General features: G+C 45.4%; 1 protein-coding gene across 3 annotated transcripts in view; it reads left to right on the forward strand.

Moving 5' to 3' along the window:
• The window catches only part of LOC137372320 (receptor tyrosine-protein kinase erbB-4-like), a 1,059,900-nt gene that overhangs the window by 923,657 nt on the left and 117,666 nt on the right, over positions 1–18,577 (forward strand). For all 3 annotated transcript variants that reach the window (XM_068036154.1, XM_068036155.1, XM_068036157.1), the window contains exon 21: positions 15,498–15,653. In XM_068036154.1, coding sequence (XP_067892255.1) covers positions 15,498–15,653 — 156 coding nt within the window. The remainder of the gene's footprint in view (positions 1–15,497; positions 15,654–18,577) is intronic.

Below are 18,577 nucleotides of genomic sequence, written 5' to 3' on the forward strand. Positions count from 1 at the left end.
CTGTGGAAATTAAGCTGCTGCTGGCCTCACTAGTTGCATCATTAAAATGTTGCTTTTGAACCTCAGTTTTGTAATAGCAACAGCTTCTGGATCAGGAGTTAGTGAGTTGTGTTTTAAGTTATTAGTCGGTATTTTGTGTAAATGTAAATATAGGAGGAGGCCATTCAGCCCTCATTCAGTTAGATCATGGCAGATCTGTATCTTAACTCCATCTACTCACCTTGGCTCCATATCCCCATGTACTCTGATCTAGCAAGAACCTATGAGTACAGTTTCGAAATTTTCAGTTGACCCCCAGCCTCAACAGTTTCTTGGGGGAGAGAGTGAGAGAAGGGAATGCTGACAAACAAGGCATTTCCTGCTCACAGTAAAGAAGCAGAGCTTTCAGTACCAGGTACTCACTCCCCCTGTGTGCATTATTTAAAATAGGAATGAAAAACAAAATTGTTTGATTGGAGAATCAGTTTACCTCCCACAGTTTCCTATCACCGCAGATCTCCCACTTGCCCTGAGTTCGCCCTGACTGTAGAGAGGCCGGGTGACTCAATCCATTGGCACAGAAGCCAGGGCATCGGCCCATCCCCAGTGGCAAATCCAAAGTCAGGGAGAGTCACATCAGGCCAAGACCACATCCAGGTCAGGGAGTATCACACCAGACTGAGACCTCAGGCCACTGGTACAAAATTTCCCCATACTTGGGCCAAGCTGGATTGGTCTCTGGGATGACGGTGAAAGTGAACAGAATCGCTCCAGGAAGCACGTAGGTCATCAGAGCAGCACTGGCTGGAACTGCAGAGTAAATACCTGAAAAACAGGTCTGCTTGGAAAGAAAACTAAATTGGCATTATCTCTTATATATATTCCAGTTTTGTTTTTCTTTTAATAATATGCGTGGAGGAGTATCTGTACTGAAAAGCTTCCCCAGGCTTGCTTTCTTCATTAAAATGTCAATCTTAATTGTCATCTTTAACTGTAGATTGTGAGGCATTACATAGCTAGCCCTATAGCAGTACAGATGGTACCAAATACTGTTCAAATCTCAAAAGGGGGTGTTGGGGGTGTTCATACAGTGTGGCAATTTGTTTTGCAGTTCTCTCCTTTCCTCCTGCATGCCACCAAACCACCATCACCCCCCTCCGTCCACCGCTTCTTGTTGAGATACAGTTCTGTAAAGTTTGGTAGCCTTCTGGTGCCTCATCCAATGAATGAGCTATTGACTTGTGGAGGGCACTGCAACTGAACCCAGTCCTATCATCACCGCTCACTGGATCATGATCAGAAACAGGAACCCGAGCTGATATGTACCCTATTTAGCCTGGGAACACTGAAGCTAATTGTAGCTCCTCTTTCACTGCCTTGACTGAGTTCAGACCAGGAGCTGAACTTGGGCCCTTCTGCTCTGTGTGGCTCAGTACCACACCAGGCCATCAGGTGAGATGTGATGCATGTTTAACTCCAGTAACACTATCACAATTAAAGCAACATTTCTCGCTATCTCCAAAAGCAGCAAAGGATCTGTTCCTTCGGGCTCAAAAAGGGACAGGACTGGATCCTAAATATCCCTGGAAACATGGAATTTGGAGGAGGATGGTGATGGACTTCAAGAGGTCATGGATATTTTAGAGGAATGTGTGCCCACGTAGGGATGCAATTTAACGCAGAGAAATGCAAAGTGATACATTTTGGTAAGAAGAACGAGGAGAGGCATATAAAATAAAGGGTACAATTCTAAATGGGTTGCAGGAAAAGAGAGACTTGGGGGTATACGAGTACAAATCATTGAAGGTGCCAGGGCAGGTTGAGAAAGTGGTTAAAAAGGCATGCAGGATCCAGGGCTTTATAAATAGAGGCATAGAGCACAAAAGCAAGAAAGTTGTGATGAACCATTATAAAACACTGCTTCAGCATCAACTGGAGTATTGTGTCAAATTCTGGGCACCACACTTTAGGAAGGATATGAAGGCTTTAGAGAGGGTGCAGAAAAGATTTACAAGAATGGTTCCGGGGATGAGGGACTTCAGTTACATGGATAGATTGGAGAAGTTGGGGTTGCTCTCCTTAGAGTAGAGAAGATTGAGAGATTTGATCGAGGTGTTCAAAATCATGAGGGCTCTGGATAGAGCAGATAGAGAGAAACTGTTCCCATTGACAGCAGGGTCGAGAACCAGAAGATGCTGATTTAGGGTGACTGGCAAAAAAAATGAGGGGAATAAATTTACAAATGATTGCAAATTGAACATGATAGCTGATAACAGGGGAGTAAAGTTGCAGTTAATTGGTAAACTGGACAAGATAAATAATACACCAGGGGAATAACAAATTGCTAACTTGTGCTGGATAACCAATACACAGGGGAAGAGAGTTACCACTAATTGTTAAATTGAGCTTGCTAACCAATGCACAGAGGAATGAACTTACTGTGAACTTTTAAATTCTACATGATAGCTTTGTGGAGAGCCGGCGTGGACTCGATGGACCGAATGGCCTCCTTCTATGCCGTAAATGACTCTATGACTCTGTGAGTGTTTTGGAAGCAGATTCAATCGGGGCTTTCAAAAGGGAATTGGATAAGCATCGAAGAGAAAAAAATATTGCAGGGCTACAGAGAAAAGGTGGGGGAGCAGGACTAGCAGAGTTGCTGTTGCAGAGAGCAGGCGTGGACACGACGGGCCAAATGGCCTCTTTCTGTACTGATGACTTCTTGATTCTACCTCAGAGGGTTGTTGGCCTGGAGGAGGTTACAACGGGGGACTTGAATGTAAGGGAGAGAATTTTTAAATTGAGACGTTGCTCGATCTGCGGCGGTTGCAGAACAGCGAGCACAGAGGTGATGAGTGAACAGGACTCGGTGTGAGTAGGCAGAAGAGTTTTGGGATATCTCAAGTTTACAAAGGATCCTGAAGTGTGCTTGTGGTTACAAGCCCAGGTCCACATCTACAATCTTCTCACACCTCAAGTTGTTCCCTTCTGGGAAAAGACTCTGGAAGTGAGTGATGTTAAAAGCAGTGTTGTGTACATTCAGCAGCACAGCGTGTGTCTGTCTATTCCCAGCCACCTTAAACTCTCCTCCCCCCCCCCCCCCCCCCACCCCCCAGCCCCTGGGGAAGCACAGCTTGAGATGTTAAGGGGACAAAGCATTTGAAGGCTCAGAACTTAAAAAGCCTTCGATCAGCTGGAGTGTGGCATTTGCTTTTCAAGCTGCATAGCAACGGAGCACATCAACTACTTAAACATTCTGCTGGCTGAATAATTACAAGGCCCACTCGAGAAACCCTTACAAATTTCCCATTGCGCAGGAGGTCGATACAGGCACAGACATGGGGCTTCAATTTGCTGTGACTGCCTTTGGAAAGGCTGGTAACCAGGCAATCAGTGCGCAATGTGGAGAATCTGCACGGGCTAGGGGAAATTGTAAGCATAGGCAACCTTGAGATGTGGAGCCATGGGAATGTCATTAAAGCAACAGCCACTGCTTTTCACAAAAGGACATTAACCAACCCCAATAAGCAGCTGCATGGGAGGGGGCAGTGAGAGGTTGCTAGGTGGGTGACCAGTTGCCAAATTCCATTCCCTGTGCTGTCACTTTTGCAGTTCAGTAATATTAAGGAACAGAAAATGCCCAATTGTGTTTGTTGTCCCTGTGTTAGCTGGATTGTGACCATACCATCATGCAAAGAGTTGTGCAAATAACCGTGACTGAGATTGTGTTCCAAGGGGGCCTCAAGTGATACCACTTGTCGCTAAGTTGATCTCGTCTGCTTCAAGCAAGGAGGTCGCCAGCCAAAGGGAAATGGGCAAAGTCACGGCAGCCCCCTCTCTTGTCAAGTTTGACAGCATCAATGTGGGTTTGTTCCTTCCCCACTACCGCCTTTCTCTAGAATCCCACCTCTTTTTCTGTTCACTCTTCCCCCGCTTTTCGGATCAATGACAGGAAAAAAAGCTCTTCACCAATGAGTCATTCCATACATTTCAAAAAGAGATAATAACTTAATTAGTTTGTGCAAGTTTTCAAATCAAGTGTTTTTTTTAAAACCTTCACCATTTCAGTCAGTTCTCAGCACTAGTATTCTGCATTCAGCGCACCAGTTTTCTGCTACTCTCTCCACTTGAGGGGCTGGATTTAGTGAGCCTGTCGCTGATCCCGGCGGCGGACCCTGAAATGGGTGTCAGTCCCGCTCGTCACGTGTGTGGCCGGCACACCACGATCACGTGGCAGGCAGCCAATTATAATAATGGAGGCACGGGGCCCGGCCAATCACGCACAGGGGTAGGTTTCAAGGTGTCGTATGTGGCGTCAGATGGCTCCGGAGCAGCTGCTGGTGCTGTATTTAAAGGCCTGCCAGTCCTGCATTCACTCCTACCTGGTGTAAAAGAGTGACTCCCTGAGTGCCCTCTGCTGCCCCAGGACTCCTTACTACTGCCTCTGCTGCCCCAGGACTCCTTACTACTGCCTCTGCTACCCCAGGACTCCTTACTACTGCCTCTGCTACCCCAGGACTCCTTACTACTGCCTCTGCTGCCCCAGGACTCCTTGCTACTGCCTCTGCTGCCCCAGGACTCCTTACCACTGCCTCTGCTACCCCAGGACTCCTTACTACTGCCTCTGCTGCCCCAGGACTCCTTGCTACTGCTTCTGCTGCCTGTTAGGTAAGGAGCTGAAGGAAGACAATATGGTGGCCCCATTTAGCGAGGCCACACTCGAGATTCTTCTGCAGGCTGCAAGGGAAATGCGGGAGGTCCTCTTCCCCAGCCGTGAGAGGCAAGAACAGGTCCTCCTGCCTGACCAAGCAAGCCTGGATGGAGATGGCAGAGGAGATCAGAAGCCGTGGGGTTAGCCGTCGTAACTGAGTCCAGTGCAGGAAGAGGGTCAATGACCTCCTTCATTCTGCCAAGGTGACTGCTCCATACCCCTCTCCTTTTTAGTGATTACAAGTGGCTACACAGGAGGATGCGGGAAATGGAGGGGAGACACCACAAAGGCGCTGGCAAAGGGGCTTAAGCATCACCTCCTCCTGAATGATCCAAGGCGACATCTTGGCCACAGGCCACCTTCTTTCACAGTTCACCCCCAGTAACTCCCCTGAGAGCGGGCGGGAGGATGGGCTATATAGCAAACCCCAATAGGAGATGAAGGCTGCCACTTGCAGAACTGTCAGCTTGATCTCTCTGCGAAGTATGACTGTCTCCCTCTTTCCAGTTGCACGACAAGCTGGTGAGAGCACTGCACAAGCGCCCGAGCAGCTGGCTGAGGCTGAGACTGCCGAGGCCTCTGAGTCGGAGGATTGTGGGTGGCCAGGCCCATACTGAGCCCCAGGCTGATGATGAAACTCTGGTGTCGACAGCACAGGGCATTCTGGAGTTGGAGAGAGGGGTGAGGCAATATCTGGCGGAGACGCCAGAGGCAATGTGCAGCCATGAGTGGACGATGGAGGAGTCCATCCCTGCCATGAGTGCTGCCATGTCTCAGGCGTGTGAGCACATGGCTTCCTCCATTGAGAGGTTGGCGACCCTCATGGAGAGCCAGATCCCACAGATGTGTGCAGACCTGCACACCATTGCCTTGGCCATGAGCTCAATGCAACAGTGACAAGGGAAGAGAAGGACGAGGTGCCTGGAGTCTTCTCCAGCTCCGCATCCTTCATTGGTCAGCAGGGGGTTTCAAGTCAGCCTTGAAAGGGAGGAGGAGAGGCTGACCTCAACATCTGGGGGCTCCTCAGGGCGCTCTGAGTATGGACAGCAGCTCCTCGGCCTCTCTGCCAGTGAGCCCTGGTCCAGTAGCCACGACACCTGAGGTGAGTCCTGCAGGAAACCCTCAGACAACCGGGGCCTTACAGACCTCAGGGAGCCAGGGGACGGCCACCAAATTACAGGCCAAGGGGCAGCATGATCGGCAGCCTATGATTTCCCCTGCCCCCTTAGCGGATGCCAATGTAGGCACAGCCCTCATTTGTATAGGGTCCCCCATGGGCTATAGCGCATGGTTCAGCTGGCACTAGGCACGAAGAGAAAGGAGGTGACAGAGTGAATGGATTGAGGTGAGTCTTTATTGATTTTACTCTGAGAAGTCATCATGGTGGCTGGAAGCGAGTGAGTATGAGACTGCCTCTTGCTTCCTTGACCTGTCACTCAATCTGCCTGACCTCTGGTGCAAGGGCTTCAACATCCAGTGCTACCTGTTCATTAGCCTCCTCCGTGTCCTCCTCGCTGGTAGAAGAATGGTGTTCAATCATCTCTTCGTCATGCAAGGCCTCCCCCACTCTGCAGTGCTAGATTGTGCAGAGCACAGCAGATCACCACAATACATGAGATCCTCTCTGGGGAATTCCACAGGACTCCACTAGATCGATACAGGCGCTGGAATCTCATCTTCAGCAGCCCAATAGCCTTCTCGATGGTCACTCGGGTGGGGCTGTAGTGTTGTACCTCTCCTCCGCTGCAGTGCAAGGGTTCCTCACAGGCGTCAGTAGCCATGTCTTCAGTGGGTAGTCCTTGTCCCCGAGAATCCATCCCTGAAGGCGACTGGGGGGCCTGAAAAGCTGCAACACCTGGGACTGTCGAAATATGTAGGCAGCGTGGCTGCTTCCTGGGAAGTGGGCACACACCTATAGGAAACGCTTTTGGTGGTTGCAGAGCAGATAGACGTTAATGGAATGGAAGTCCTTCCTGTTGATGAAGGCGGCTGGCTGGTCCATAGGAGCCTTGATGGCCACATGCATGCAGTCTGTCACACCTTGCACCTGAGGGAATCCAACGATGACCCCGAATCCGATGGCCCTCTCGGCCTGACTGTCAGGGCCGGTCCGGTAGCGCACATAGTCACTGGCCCTCTTGAACAGAGCATTGGTCACCTCCTTAATGCAGCAGTGGGCTATTGCCTGGGAGACACCGCACATGTCCCCACTGGATCCTTGGAATGATCCAGACACACAATAGTTTAGTGCCACGGTGATCTTCAAGGTCACGGGCGTAGGGTGACCACCAAATGCCATAGGCCGCAACTCGTCCTGCAGCATGGCACATAAATCGGTGACGGTCTCCCTGGAGAGCTGTAGTCTTCACTGACAATGTCGCTCAGACATTTGGAGGCAGCTGATTCGAGTCCGGTACACTCTCTAGCACAGGTAGGTCCTTCTTGGCATGGCCGGCTGCTGTTGCTCTCATTGTAGAGCTTCATGGGCAGCTGTAGCTGCCTCTTGGTCCGCCCTCCATTGGAGATGCTGCATCACGCCATGGGGTCCGAAAAAACAGGTTGTATGAGACCCATGCCAGGTGGTCCATAGTCTTCCAGAGTGCTGTCCTTGCAGAGACTACCCTGCCTTGGCAGCTTTTCCTTTGCTACTTCTCTTGGCAGACTCCCTAATGGCCCTCAGTGTCCATCCTAGCTGATAACCAACACTCTCACCCCGCAGTTTGGGCACCCAATACTGCCACTCAACAGTATTGCCACCTGCAACTCAGACCCCCCCCCCCCCCCTGCAGTCCACCTGAGACCCAGCCAGAAGACCTGAGACCCAGCTCACCCGGTTCTGCCAACCATGACCAAGCCCACCCATGCAGAGTGCACAGCACTGTAGTCGACAATGGTCTCCGCTCCCCCCTCTTCCCCTTTGTGGTGCTGGTCATGGCTGCCTACCCGTCGCGGCACTGAGGCCTCGCCTCGCTGCCGCCAGCTTTCAACGACTAGGGTTCCGAAGGCACGTGAGGGCTGCCCATCATCCACTTAGTTCCAAGCCCCCCAGTGAAACGGTTTCCAATAGATGCAAATGTATTAAAACTATCTGTTCTACAATTTAAACTGCAATCGCGTTGCAACGCAGAAGCCACACTGCCTTAGCGCCTTCCCGCCCGCCGCTGACTAAATCCACAACCAACATCACAGGGAGAGTCGGTGGCATAGTGGTAATGAGCTCTGGGGAAATGGGTTCGAATCCCACCATGGCAGATGGTAAAATTTGAATTCAATTAATAAATCTGGAATTAAAAGCTAGTCTAATGGTGACCATGAAACCATTGTCGATGGTTGTAAAAACCCATCTGGTTCACTAATGTCCTTTAGGGAAGGAAATTTGTTGTCCTTACCTGGTCAGGCCTACATACGACTCCAGACCCACAGCAATGTGGTTGACTCTTCAATGCCCTCTGAAATGGCCTAGCAAGCCACTCAGTTCAAGAGCAATTAGGGATGGGCAATAAATGCTGGCCTAGCCAGCGATCCCCACATCCCACAAACGAACAAAAAAAAGTGTTGGATTTCAGGGCGGATTCATCCAACACTATTCTGCAGCCCCCCCACCTTCATTCCTGATTGCGCTAAACGGCCTGACTAAATCCAGCCCGAGCATGCACATCAGCAGCCATTGTCGATCTGGTCAAAGTTATAGCACCAGCTGTTTGACCATCAGCTGCATTCGGTGTCAACAGATGTTTGACCAACAGCAGCAACAGTGCTAACAGATGTTTGCACATCTGTTGGGCCAGCCTGGGCAGGGCCTATAAGGATGCAATCAATTGAATTCCCAGGGTAGCCTAGGAACATGTTCAAATGTGTCCCCTTTGACCTGCCCTCTTGCTCCCCCTTTGAATTTAACGTCCCATTTTAGTCAGGGTGGAGTCTCAGAAGAATCAGATTCTTCCCCAAATTGCTGGAACCCTCCTCCATGCTGAAGTCTCCTTTTGCACTCTCCCACAGGCCTGCAATTTCAGCTTCAATACATCCTTTCCTACAGCTGATTATGATGAGTGGTTCTCATGTTTTTTTTTCAATTCATTACATGGCTTCTTCTATTGCCTGGTCTGCTTCGGTTTACTAAAGAGAGGTTGTTGGAAAAGACTGAAGTGCTGGAATGCAATTAAGGAAGGCAGGATGGTATTTTACCCTCTCCCACATCAATTAGGCCTGAGTTAATAATTAAAACACGATTGAATGTTCAGAAAGATAATCAAGTATGGATGATAGCCTAATCATCAGAATGCAAAGTCTCAAGGTAACTTGGACAAACTATGTTCTGCATTAGCTCATGTGTTCAGGAAAGATGAATCCCACACCCTTACCAAGTTCCAAATAGTCTCCAGTATCAGCTCTGGTGTCCTGTAAGGTGGAGTTTCCCTTAACCGGGTGATCTGTACAGAATTCGACTATATATGTCTTTTACTAGTCGCTTAAACCCTGTTCTTAACCATATTTTTTCAAAAGAAGTTATGTGGCACTGTTGTGTTTGTGCGTTAGTAGCCTGTTATACTCCCTGCCTGATAGTCAGTTCAATTGAAGCCAATGACAGTAAATATCTGGTGATACCTTCTGTTTTGTGCCTTAGTATTAGTTGATTCCATTGGAGGTCTATTAATGAATCCACTAGCCTGTGAAAACATAATTATTCTAATTTTTAGTTTTGTAAGAAAGATTCTTCCAATTTCTTGTCTTGTGTAAGGCTTCATTTTACATTAGCTTCTAGCTATGAGATGGCAACCACAATCTCAGTTAAATAATTGGTTGCCACATTCTGTTCTTTTATAAAAGACTGATCTTATAAAAGAAGAGAAAGTCTTGATCTTCAAGGCACGAAGGCATGGTGGTCAATCAGACTGATCCAATAGCACCACAGTGATGTTTTACATAAACATAGCCACTCAGTCTCACTCCTGGGTACGAGCACTGTGTGGTTTTGGCTCTGGCGTCAACACAATCTCATGGCAATGCTCCAGAACAAACGGTTGTCAAGATTCTGCTGCAGGAGTCGAGACAGTTGGAAGCTGCCTTCAACGGCCTGTCAGTCTCCTGAGAGGAAAATGTTACTATTTGCATTTTATGGGTTACTGGAGCTGAGCTTTGAAGCAGGTCATACAGGTAGGACCTGCTGTCACAGACGGATGCCACTATATGACACGATTTCCTTCATGGCCTTCATTTGACAGCTTGGCTCTTGAGTGCACCATTTATTTATGCAAGCAACCTCCCTTGAGGAGTGAACACTTATGTTCGTAACCAGCAAAGCATTTATTTTAGAAGCTGCAATGTTTGACGGTTGGTTCCAGAACCACCCCTTCTGTTTCTGTTCCAAGGGCCCATCACCCAGTTTGTTTTGACTTGATGATGCCTCCAATGCTAGCTTTTCACCCTTGGCTGTAAATCCAATGAAAAAGACACCTGATGATCGCCAGATCTTCTGCAGTTTATGAGTCTGAAACCTTGCATTCCTCAACGCTGCCCATCTCTAACCTACGTCTAATTCTGTCGACATTGGTAGTCAAAGGTGCACAAATGTCAACCTTACACAGGGATTGGAGCAACACATAGCATCATATTCTTCACTAGCTCATGTCACAGGCATGATTGAGTCCATAATTTCATGTGAACTTAGATGACTCACTTTGACAATAATTACGCTTCAGTCAGATGAGATGTTAAACTGAGGACCTGTCTGCCCTCTCAGGTGGACGTAGAAAAAAACCCCACGGCTGTATTTTAAAGAACAGCCGGGCAGTCCTGGCAAATATTTACTCCTTAACCAACATCACTCAAACGGATTATCTGGTCATTATCTCACTGCTGTTTGTGGCATCTTGCTGTGCATAAATTGGCTGCCTCTTTACCTGCATTACATCAGTGATCTCACTTCAAAAGTACTTTGGCTGTAAAGTGCTTTGGGATGTCCTGAGGTTGTGAAAGGTGCTCTATATAACTGCATGTCTTTCTTACTCATGCTCGTCTCTGAGTAATCGAAGATTTATGATCTAATGTTATCCCTGGATTTTATTTGTTTTAGGAGATTCTGATACTCGTGTTTCTTTCTATTTTATCCATTACTTAACATGTCCTCTTTGTAAAATGTCACTTTGTTTGTTTATTGGAGTTTTGATTTCAATATTGACAGAACCATGTCAATTTGAAGTGTCACTTCAGGCACTTACTTGTATCAAGTGGTCACAGAACCTCCACTGTGTATGGTTTAATGGGTCTTGAAACGTGACTCTTTCTGTTATACTTTAGCTGATTGATACGCTCTGCCATATTATCAGCCAGGTACGATTGGTGAAATTGGGCCCCCAAGTAGATTGGAACATTTGCGCTCCAATTTGCTCTCAAAACAAAGCCCTGGAGTCATCCGTTTCCATTACCATTCGGACATATGAAAGCAGACAGCAAAAGGGTTAATCAGGGCAGTCCCATTCAGACCTGGCACCTCACCCCTGTGGTTGTAGTGTGTACTACCGAGACTAAAAGGGTTAAATTATGAGGACAGGTTGTATAGACTCGGCTTACAATCCCTTGAGTTTAGAAGATTGAAAATCACACACGATCACAGAATCGTTACAGCGCAGAAGGAGGCCATTCGGCCCATCGTGTCCGCACCAGCTCTCCAAAAGAGCAATTCACTTGATGCCTTCTCCCCGTAACCCTACACATTCTTCCTTTTCATATAACAGTCTAATTCCCTTTTGAATGCTTCAATTGAACCTGCCTCCACTGCACCCTCAGGCAGTGCATTCCAGACCTTAACCACTCGCTGCGTGACCTCATAAGGGGTGATCTAATTGAAGCGTTTAAGATAATTAATGGATTTGATAGAATAGATGGAGAGGAACTATTTCCTGTGGTGGAGGAATCCAGAATAATGGGGCAGAACCTAAAAATTAGAGCTAGACCATTCAGGGGTCAGGAAGCACTTCTTCACACAAAAGGTAGTGGAAACCTGAACTCTCACCCCCAAAGGCTGTTGAGGCTCAGGTTGTATAGTGGGGTGTCAATTGAAAATTTAAGAACTGAGATTGATAGCCTTTTATTGGGCAAGGATATTAAGTGTTACGGAACCAAGTGTAGGTGGTGTTGAGAAAGAGATCAGCTATGATTAAATGGAGAATAGGTTCGAGGGACTGAATGGCCTACTCATGTTCCTAGTTCCTAGATACCTGCAACATGCACTGCAGTAATTTGGCATGGCTTCGTCAACAGCACCTCCCAAACCCACAACCTTCACCACATAGAAGGACATGGGAATACCGCCACCTCAAAGTTCCCCTCCAAGTCACACGTCATCCTGACTTCGATATATATCGCTGTTCCTTCATCATCACTGGGTCAAAAACATTGGAACTCCATACGTAATGACACTGTGAGGGTACCTTCACCACGCAGACTGCAGCAGTTCAAGAAGAAGGCTCACCACCAGTGTTCTCTCTAAGCTGCACAGCTGAGAGCAACTTGAAAGTTCCCATGCAGGCCGTGCACAGGTTGGCCCCTTTAAGTTATGACGGGTAAACAGCTGAGCAAAAAACTTTAAAGGGGCCGTGCATTTAAACAAATTACCCGTGCACTCCAAAAAAAACTTAGAGGGTGGGTTGCTCGCTGCCACCTCCACAAGTACAGCTCACGATGGACAATAAATGCTGGTCTTGGTAGCAACACCCACACTGCAGGGGTGTTCAATCCTTGACCAGCATTCAGCTTCCACATATGGGTTGCTTTTTAACTTTCCCAGGCCTGGAGTGTGTGGAGCTTTATCAGTTTAAGTGTGAGTATAATCGTCTTGTCCATCAAAGAGCTGAAGAAAGTCCTGTATGTGGGATGGGATGGGAGAGTGCTGATCACAGGGCTCAGTATGAATATACAAGTCTTAAAGGGGCAGTGTCTGTGCAACTTCCCATGTTGGATGGAAGCCTATTCTTTTGTACATAGATGATAAGAATGAGAGAGACCTATTGTAAAATTAGAGTACGAGAGAAAGGTAGCTAGAAATATAAAGACAGATAGTAAGAGTTTCGATAGATATTTATAAAAGAAAAGAGTTAACAAAGTGAGCATTGGTCCTATAGAAAGCAAGTCTGGGGAATTAATAATGGATAATAAGGAGCTGACAGATGAAATGAACAGATAATTTGTATCGGTTTTCACTATTGAGGATACAAGTAACATCCCAGTATTAGCTGTAAGTCAGGAAATGGAAGGGAGGGAGGAACTCAAGAAAATTACAAACATCAGGGAAGTGGTACTGAACAAATTGTTGGAACTGCGGGCTGACAAGTCCCCGGGTCCTGATGGACTTCATCCGAGGGTGTTAAAAGAAGTGGCTAGTGAGATAGTTGATGCGCTAGTTTTAATTTTCCAAAATTCCCTAGATTCGGGGAAGGTTCAATTAGATTGGAAAATAGCGAATGTAACTCCTTTATTCAAAAAGAGAGGGAGACAGAAAGCAGGAAACTACAGGCCAGTTAGCTTAACATCTGTCTCAGGGAAAACCTTAGAAGCTATTAGGCTGAATTTTATTCGAGCGCCACCACAATGCTCGCATTCAGCAGCCGCCGAGGAGCCCCCGCGATATTTTGCACTGGGGCTCATTTAAATAGACGGGGTGGAGCAGCCACCCCCGATGACGTAAGGGAGCGGCCGTCACATCCCCAGCAACAGTGTCCAGCACTACCGTGCAGGCACCGGCGCCATTTATCGGGCTTCAAGCCCTTCAATAACATTTTAAAATTTAACGGTCCCCATCCCAGGAAATGAAAATACATTTAAATTTCACCTCTAAATCCTATCTGCCATGCACCCCCCCCCCCCCCAAAATGGGTAATTTATATACTGATTGCCCTCTCCCCCCTAATAAACTTTTATTAGTCTCCAGAACTTGCCCCCCCGAAATTAGTTCCCTTTGATTCTCAACCCCTTCCCACCATCCCCACATCCAATTAAAATTGATTTTCCCGCTCCTCCACCCCTCCTGCCCTCAAAATTCTATTGCTCCCCCCTCCCCATCAGGTTCTTGCCTGGAACTCCATGCAGAGTTCCGAAAGCATTTTACCCACCCCTGCGCCGCGACGCGCAGCATCAAGGGGCTGATAAAATTCAGCCCATTATTAAAGACGTTACAGCAGGCAATTTGGAAAAGTTCAAGGTAATCAGGTAGAGTCAACATGGTTTTGTCAAAGGGAAATCATGTTTAACCAATTTATTGGAGTTCTTTGAGGGAGTTACATGTGATGTGGATAAAGGGGAACAGGTGGATGCATTGTAGTTAGATTTCCAGAAGGCATTTGTTGAAGTGCCACATCAAAGGTTATTGCAGAAAATAAAAGGGGGTAACTGATTGGCATGGATAGAAGATTGGCTAGCTAACAGAAACAGAGAGTAGGCATAAATGGGTAATTTTCTGGTTGGCAAGATGTAATGAGTGGTAAGCCACAGGGATCTGTGCTGGGGCCTCAACTTTTTAAAATTTATATAAATGACTTAGATGAAGGGACCGAAGGTATGGTTGCTAAATTTGCTGATGATACAAAGATCGGTAGGAAAGAACTTGTGAAGAGGACCTAAAGAGGCTACAGAGGGATATAGATAGGTTAAGTGAGTGGGCAAAGACCTGGCAAATGGAGTATAATGTGGGAAAGTGTGAAAATGTTCACTTTCGCAGGCAGAATAAAAAAAGAAGCATTTTATCTAAATGGTGAGAGATTGCAGAGCTCTGAGATGCAGAAGGATCTGGTTATCCTAGTGCATGAATCACAATAGGTTAGTATGCAGGTACAGCACATAATTAGGAAAGCTATTGTTAATAGCTTGTTATTGTTATTGTTGAGAATGTTATTGTTTATCGCGAGGGGAATTGAATACAAAAATAGGGAGGTTATGCTTCAGCTATACAGGGCATTGGTGAGACCACATCTGGATTACTATGTACAGTACTGATCTCCTTATTTAAGAAAGGATGTAAATGCATTGGAGGCAGTACAGAGAATGTTTACTAGACTAATACCTGGAATGGGTGGGCTGTTTTACGAGGAAAGATTGGATAGGCTAGGCTTGTGTCTGCTGGAATGTAGAAGAGTAAGAGGCGACTTGATTGAAACGTATAAGATCCTGAGGGGTCTTGACAGGGGTGGATGTGCAAAGGATGTTTCTCCTTGTGGGAGAATCTAGAACTAGGGGTCACTGTTTAAAAATAAGGGGTCACCCATTTAAGACAGAGATGAGGAGAAATTTTTTTCTCTCAGAGGGTCGTCAGACTTTGGAATTGTCTTCCTCAAAAGGCGGTGGAAGCAGAGTCTTTGAATATTTTTAAGGCAGAGGTAAATAGATTCTTGATAAGCAAGGGGGTGGAAGGTTATCGGGGGTAGGTGGAAATGTGGAGTAATCAATTCAGCCACGAACTTATTGAATGTCAGAGCAGGCTTGATGGGCGGAGTGGCCTACTCCTGCTCCTAATTCATATGTTGGTATGTTCATATTGTAGCTTGAACAGAAGCTCAGAATTGCACATCTCATGTCACTGAACCTTTGACAGCAGTAAACTTGGGCTATTCAGAGGGGGATATTTTTGAAGCTGTACCTATCAAGAAAATCCCCAAATCATTGGAATGATTGAGAATATATCTAACTAGAATTGAAACCTTACTGCAATATCTTTAAACACTGTTTATTTCTGAACACGTTATGGCTTTTAAAAAGAAAACTGCTGCAGCCATTAAAAGTGAACAAATTAAAATGGAGGCTAATTTCTGCATGGCAGGGAATGATGTACCTGGAGGAGAGACGGCTGGTTCATCGAGACTTGGCGGCAAGGAACGTGCTGGTAAAGTCACCAAATCACATTAAGATCACCGACTTTGGCTTGGCCAGACTGCTGGATGTAGATGAGAAAGAATACAATGCAGACGGCGGAAAGGTTAGTGACATCATTCATTAGTGTATATAGAATTGCATAGAAGTTAGAGCACTAAAACAGGTCCACGTCAGTGTTAATGCTCCACATGATGCTTTACCCTTCCCTCTTTATCTAATGCTATCTGCATGTTCCTTCTATTTCTTTCTCCCTCATTTGCTTATCTGGCTTAGCATCTATGCTAATCACCTCAACTACTCCTCAAGGTAGCAAGTTCCACATCTTCTGACCAATCTCTGGGTAAAGAAGTCTCTCCTAAATTCCCTATTGGATTTATTAGCGTCTGTCTCATATTTATGACCCCTAGTTTTGGCCTCCCCCTGCAAACATCTTATCTACGCCTGTCCTAACAAACTCTTTTATCATTTTAAAGACCTCTATCAGGTCACCCCTCAGTTTTTCTCTTTTCACAAGAGTCCCAGCCTGTTCAGTCCATTTTGATATTGATAACAGCTTGTAAATCTTGTTTGCACTTTCTCCAGTGCTTACAAACATACAAATTAGGAGCAGGAGTAGGCCACTCGGCCCTTTGAGTTCAGGGCTGAACTGATTACTCCACATTTCCACCTACCCCCGATAACCTTCCACCCCCTTGCTTATCAAGAATCTATCTACCTCTGCCTTAAAAATATTCAAAGACTCTGCTTCCACTGCCTTTTGAGGAAGAGATTACCAAAGACTCATGACCCTCTGGGAGAAAAAATTTCTCCTCATCTCTCTCTTAAATGGGCAACCCTTTATTTTTAAACAGTGACCCCTAGTTCTAGATTCTTCCACAAGGGTTAACAACCTTTCCACATCCACCCCTGTTAAGACCCCTCAGGATCTTGTATGTTTCAATCAAGTCGCCTCTTACTCTTCTAAATTCCAGTCGTACAAGCCTCGCCTGTCCAAGCTTTCCTCGTAAGACAGCCCACCCATTCCAGTTATTAGTCTAGTAAACCTTCTCTGTACTGCCTCCAAAGCATTTACATCCTTCCTTAAATAAGGAGACCAGTACTGTACACAGTACTCCAGATGTGGTCTCACCAATGCCCCTGTATAGCTGAAGCATAACCTCTTTACATTTGTATTCAATTCCCCTCGTGATAAACAATAACATTCTATTAGCTTTCCTAATTACGTGCTGTACTTGCATGCTAACCTTTTGCAGTTCGTGCACTAGGACATCCAGATCCCTCTGCATCTCAGAGGTCTGCAAGCTCTCACCATCTAGATAATATGCTTTTTTATTCTCCCTGCCAAAGTGGACAATTTCACACTTTCCCACATCCTTTTCATGTATGTGCCACTGTGCAGTGCTGCTGAATGGGAGTTTCAGCTCTGTAACTACAAGCAACTCATTTACATATTGTCTAATTGTGATCTTTACCCATGCTTCTTTCTGATAATGTGTTGTGTGTCTCATTTGAGGAAGGATCTTTGATTGTAGGAGATAATGGGCCCTCCCAAAAGCAATGTATTAATGCATAAGTATATAGAAGGTTGACATTGCTTGATCAGCCTTTATCCCAAATTGGATAAACTTTATTTCATTTGCAAAGATCACCTTCGGTGAAATTATAGCAAACAATTGTATTTTCTGTGTTACTTTTGTTGTTGACTGGGGGTCTCATTAAAGTGAAGGGCTATTTAAATTCTCGCATATCTCTGGTGGGAGCTGTGAATCCACAACCTTCTGACTCTGAGACAAGAGTGCTATCCACGGAATCAGGTACTGGATAAATATTCTATGGCTGAATGAAGTGATTTAAAACTTTAACCCCTTATAGGGACTAAACCAAAACAGGAATACATCCCTATGAATCTCCTTTAATTAAGTTCAAACCGGACAAATTCTTATAGATATGTATTTGGGTCCAAAGAATTGAACTGGCTTTCCCACAAGGAACGAAAACCAACAGAATATTACCATCTTTCGATAGCCTATTATTAATAATTATGGCTAAGTCATAAATATCCTAGATATTATAAGGGTCTGAGAAACTCTCTTCAACACATATCTCTCCACTTAAAGAGACTCAGAGAGGGGGTTCTTGTAGTTGTGTACAGAATGCTACATGAGACCATTTATTAACTTTTATATATTTATTAAAGAATTTAACATGCCATACACTTCTAAGTGGACAAGTATATCATAATATCAAATATTACTAAGAGATGTAACACATATTCTTATTCCTAACATCGAATCCAAAGGTTTAACCTGGCTAATTTTACAGCAAAATATCTTAGAATATCCATCAAAATTTAAAGTAAACTTTTACCTTAAATTCCTTGAGTAAGGCATAGGGTGAGAAGTATTGTTTGAGGAATTCAACACTTCTAATCTTTGCTTCAAAAACTCTCATGTTGATGCTGTTGTTAAGGTATCATCTGACTTTTTAGCATATAGGTGTCACCTTTTTGTGTGTGTTTTTCCTGCTTTCAAGATCCATATTTGGTACATTAACTAACTCTCTACTTAATGTTTTCCTGGAATTCCCCTGCTCTTGAAGTTTTGAGCATTTATCTGGTCGAAATGTTTGTAATTGTGTTTACTTGACCTCTTGTTCCTGTAAATCCATTTTATTTATTGTTTTATTATCTATAATTGTCTTTTTTATGGTACCTTAAAGCAACCTTTTGAGCTGATCTATCTGCATCAACAACCCCATAAACTAATTAAGTTTATTGCTACCTCTTACTGATGTCACACAGGATATTACAATGTATATCTTCCAAGTCCCTGACAACAGAGGCACAAATGGATTTCCCAACTTGTTTCTGGTTCATGACAGGAACCTTGAAAGACCTTGAAATTTTTACCTTCTTAAAGGGGAATGTCAGTGAGTCTTGAAAACTGACCATTTATTCAGTCTTTAATTCTAAAAGGTATAATATGCGACCTAATTAAGCCTATCCATCACGTGAAAAGTACGCTTGGT

This window comes from Heterodontus francisci, chromosome 7 (assembly GCF_036365525.1).
Source record: "Heterodontus francisci isolate sHetFra1 chromosome 7, sHetFra1.hap1, whole genome shotgun sequence".
NCBI classification, from domain to species: Eukaryota; Metazoa; Chordata; class Chondrichthyes; order Heterodontiformes; family Heterodontidae; genus Heterodontus; species Heterodontus francisci.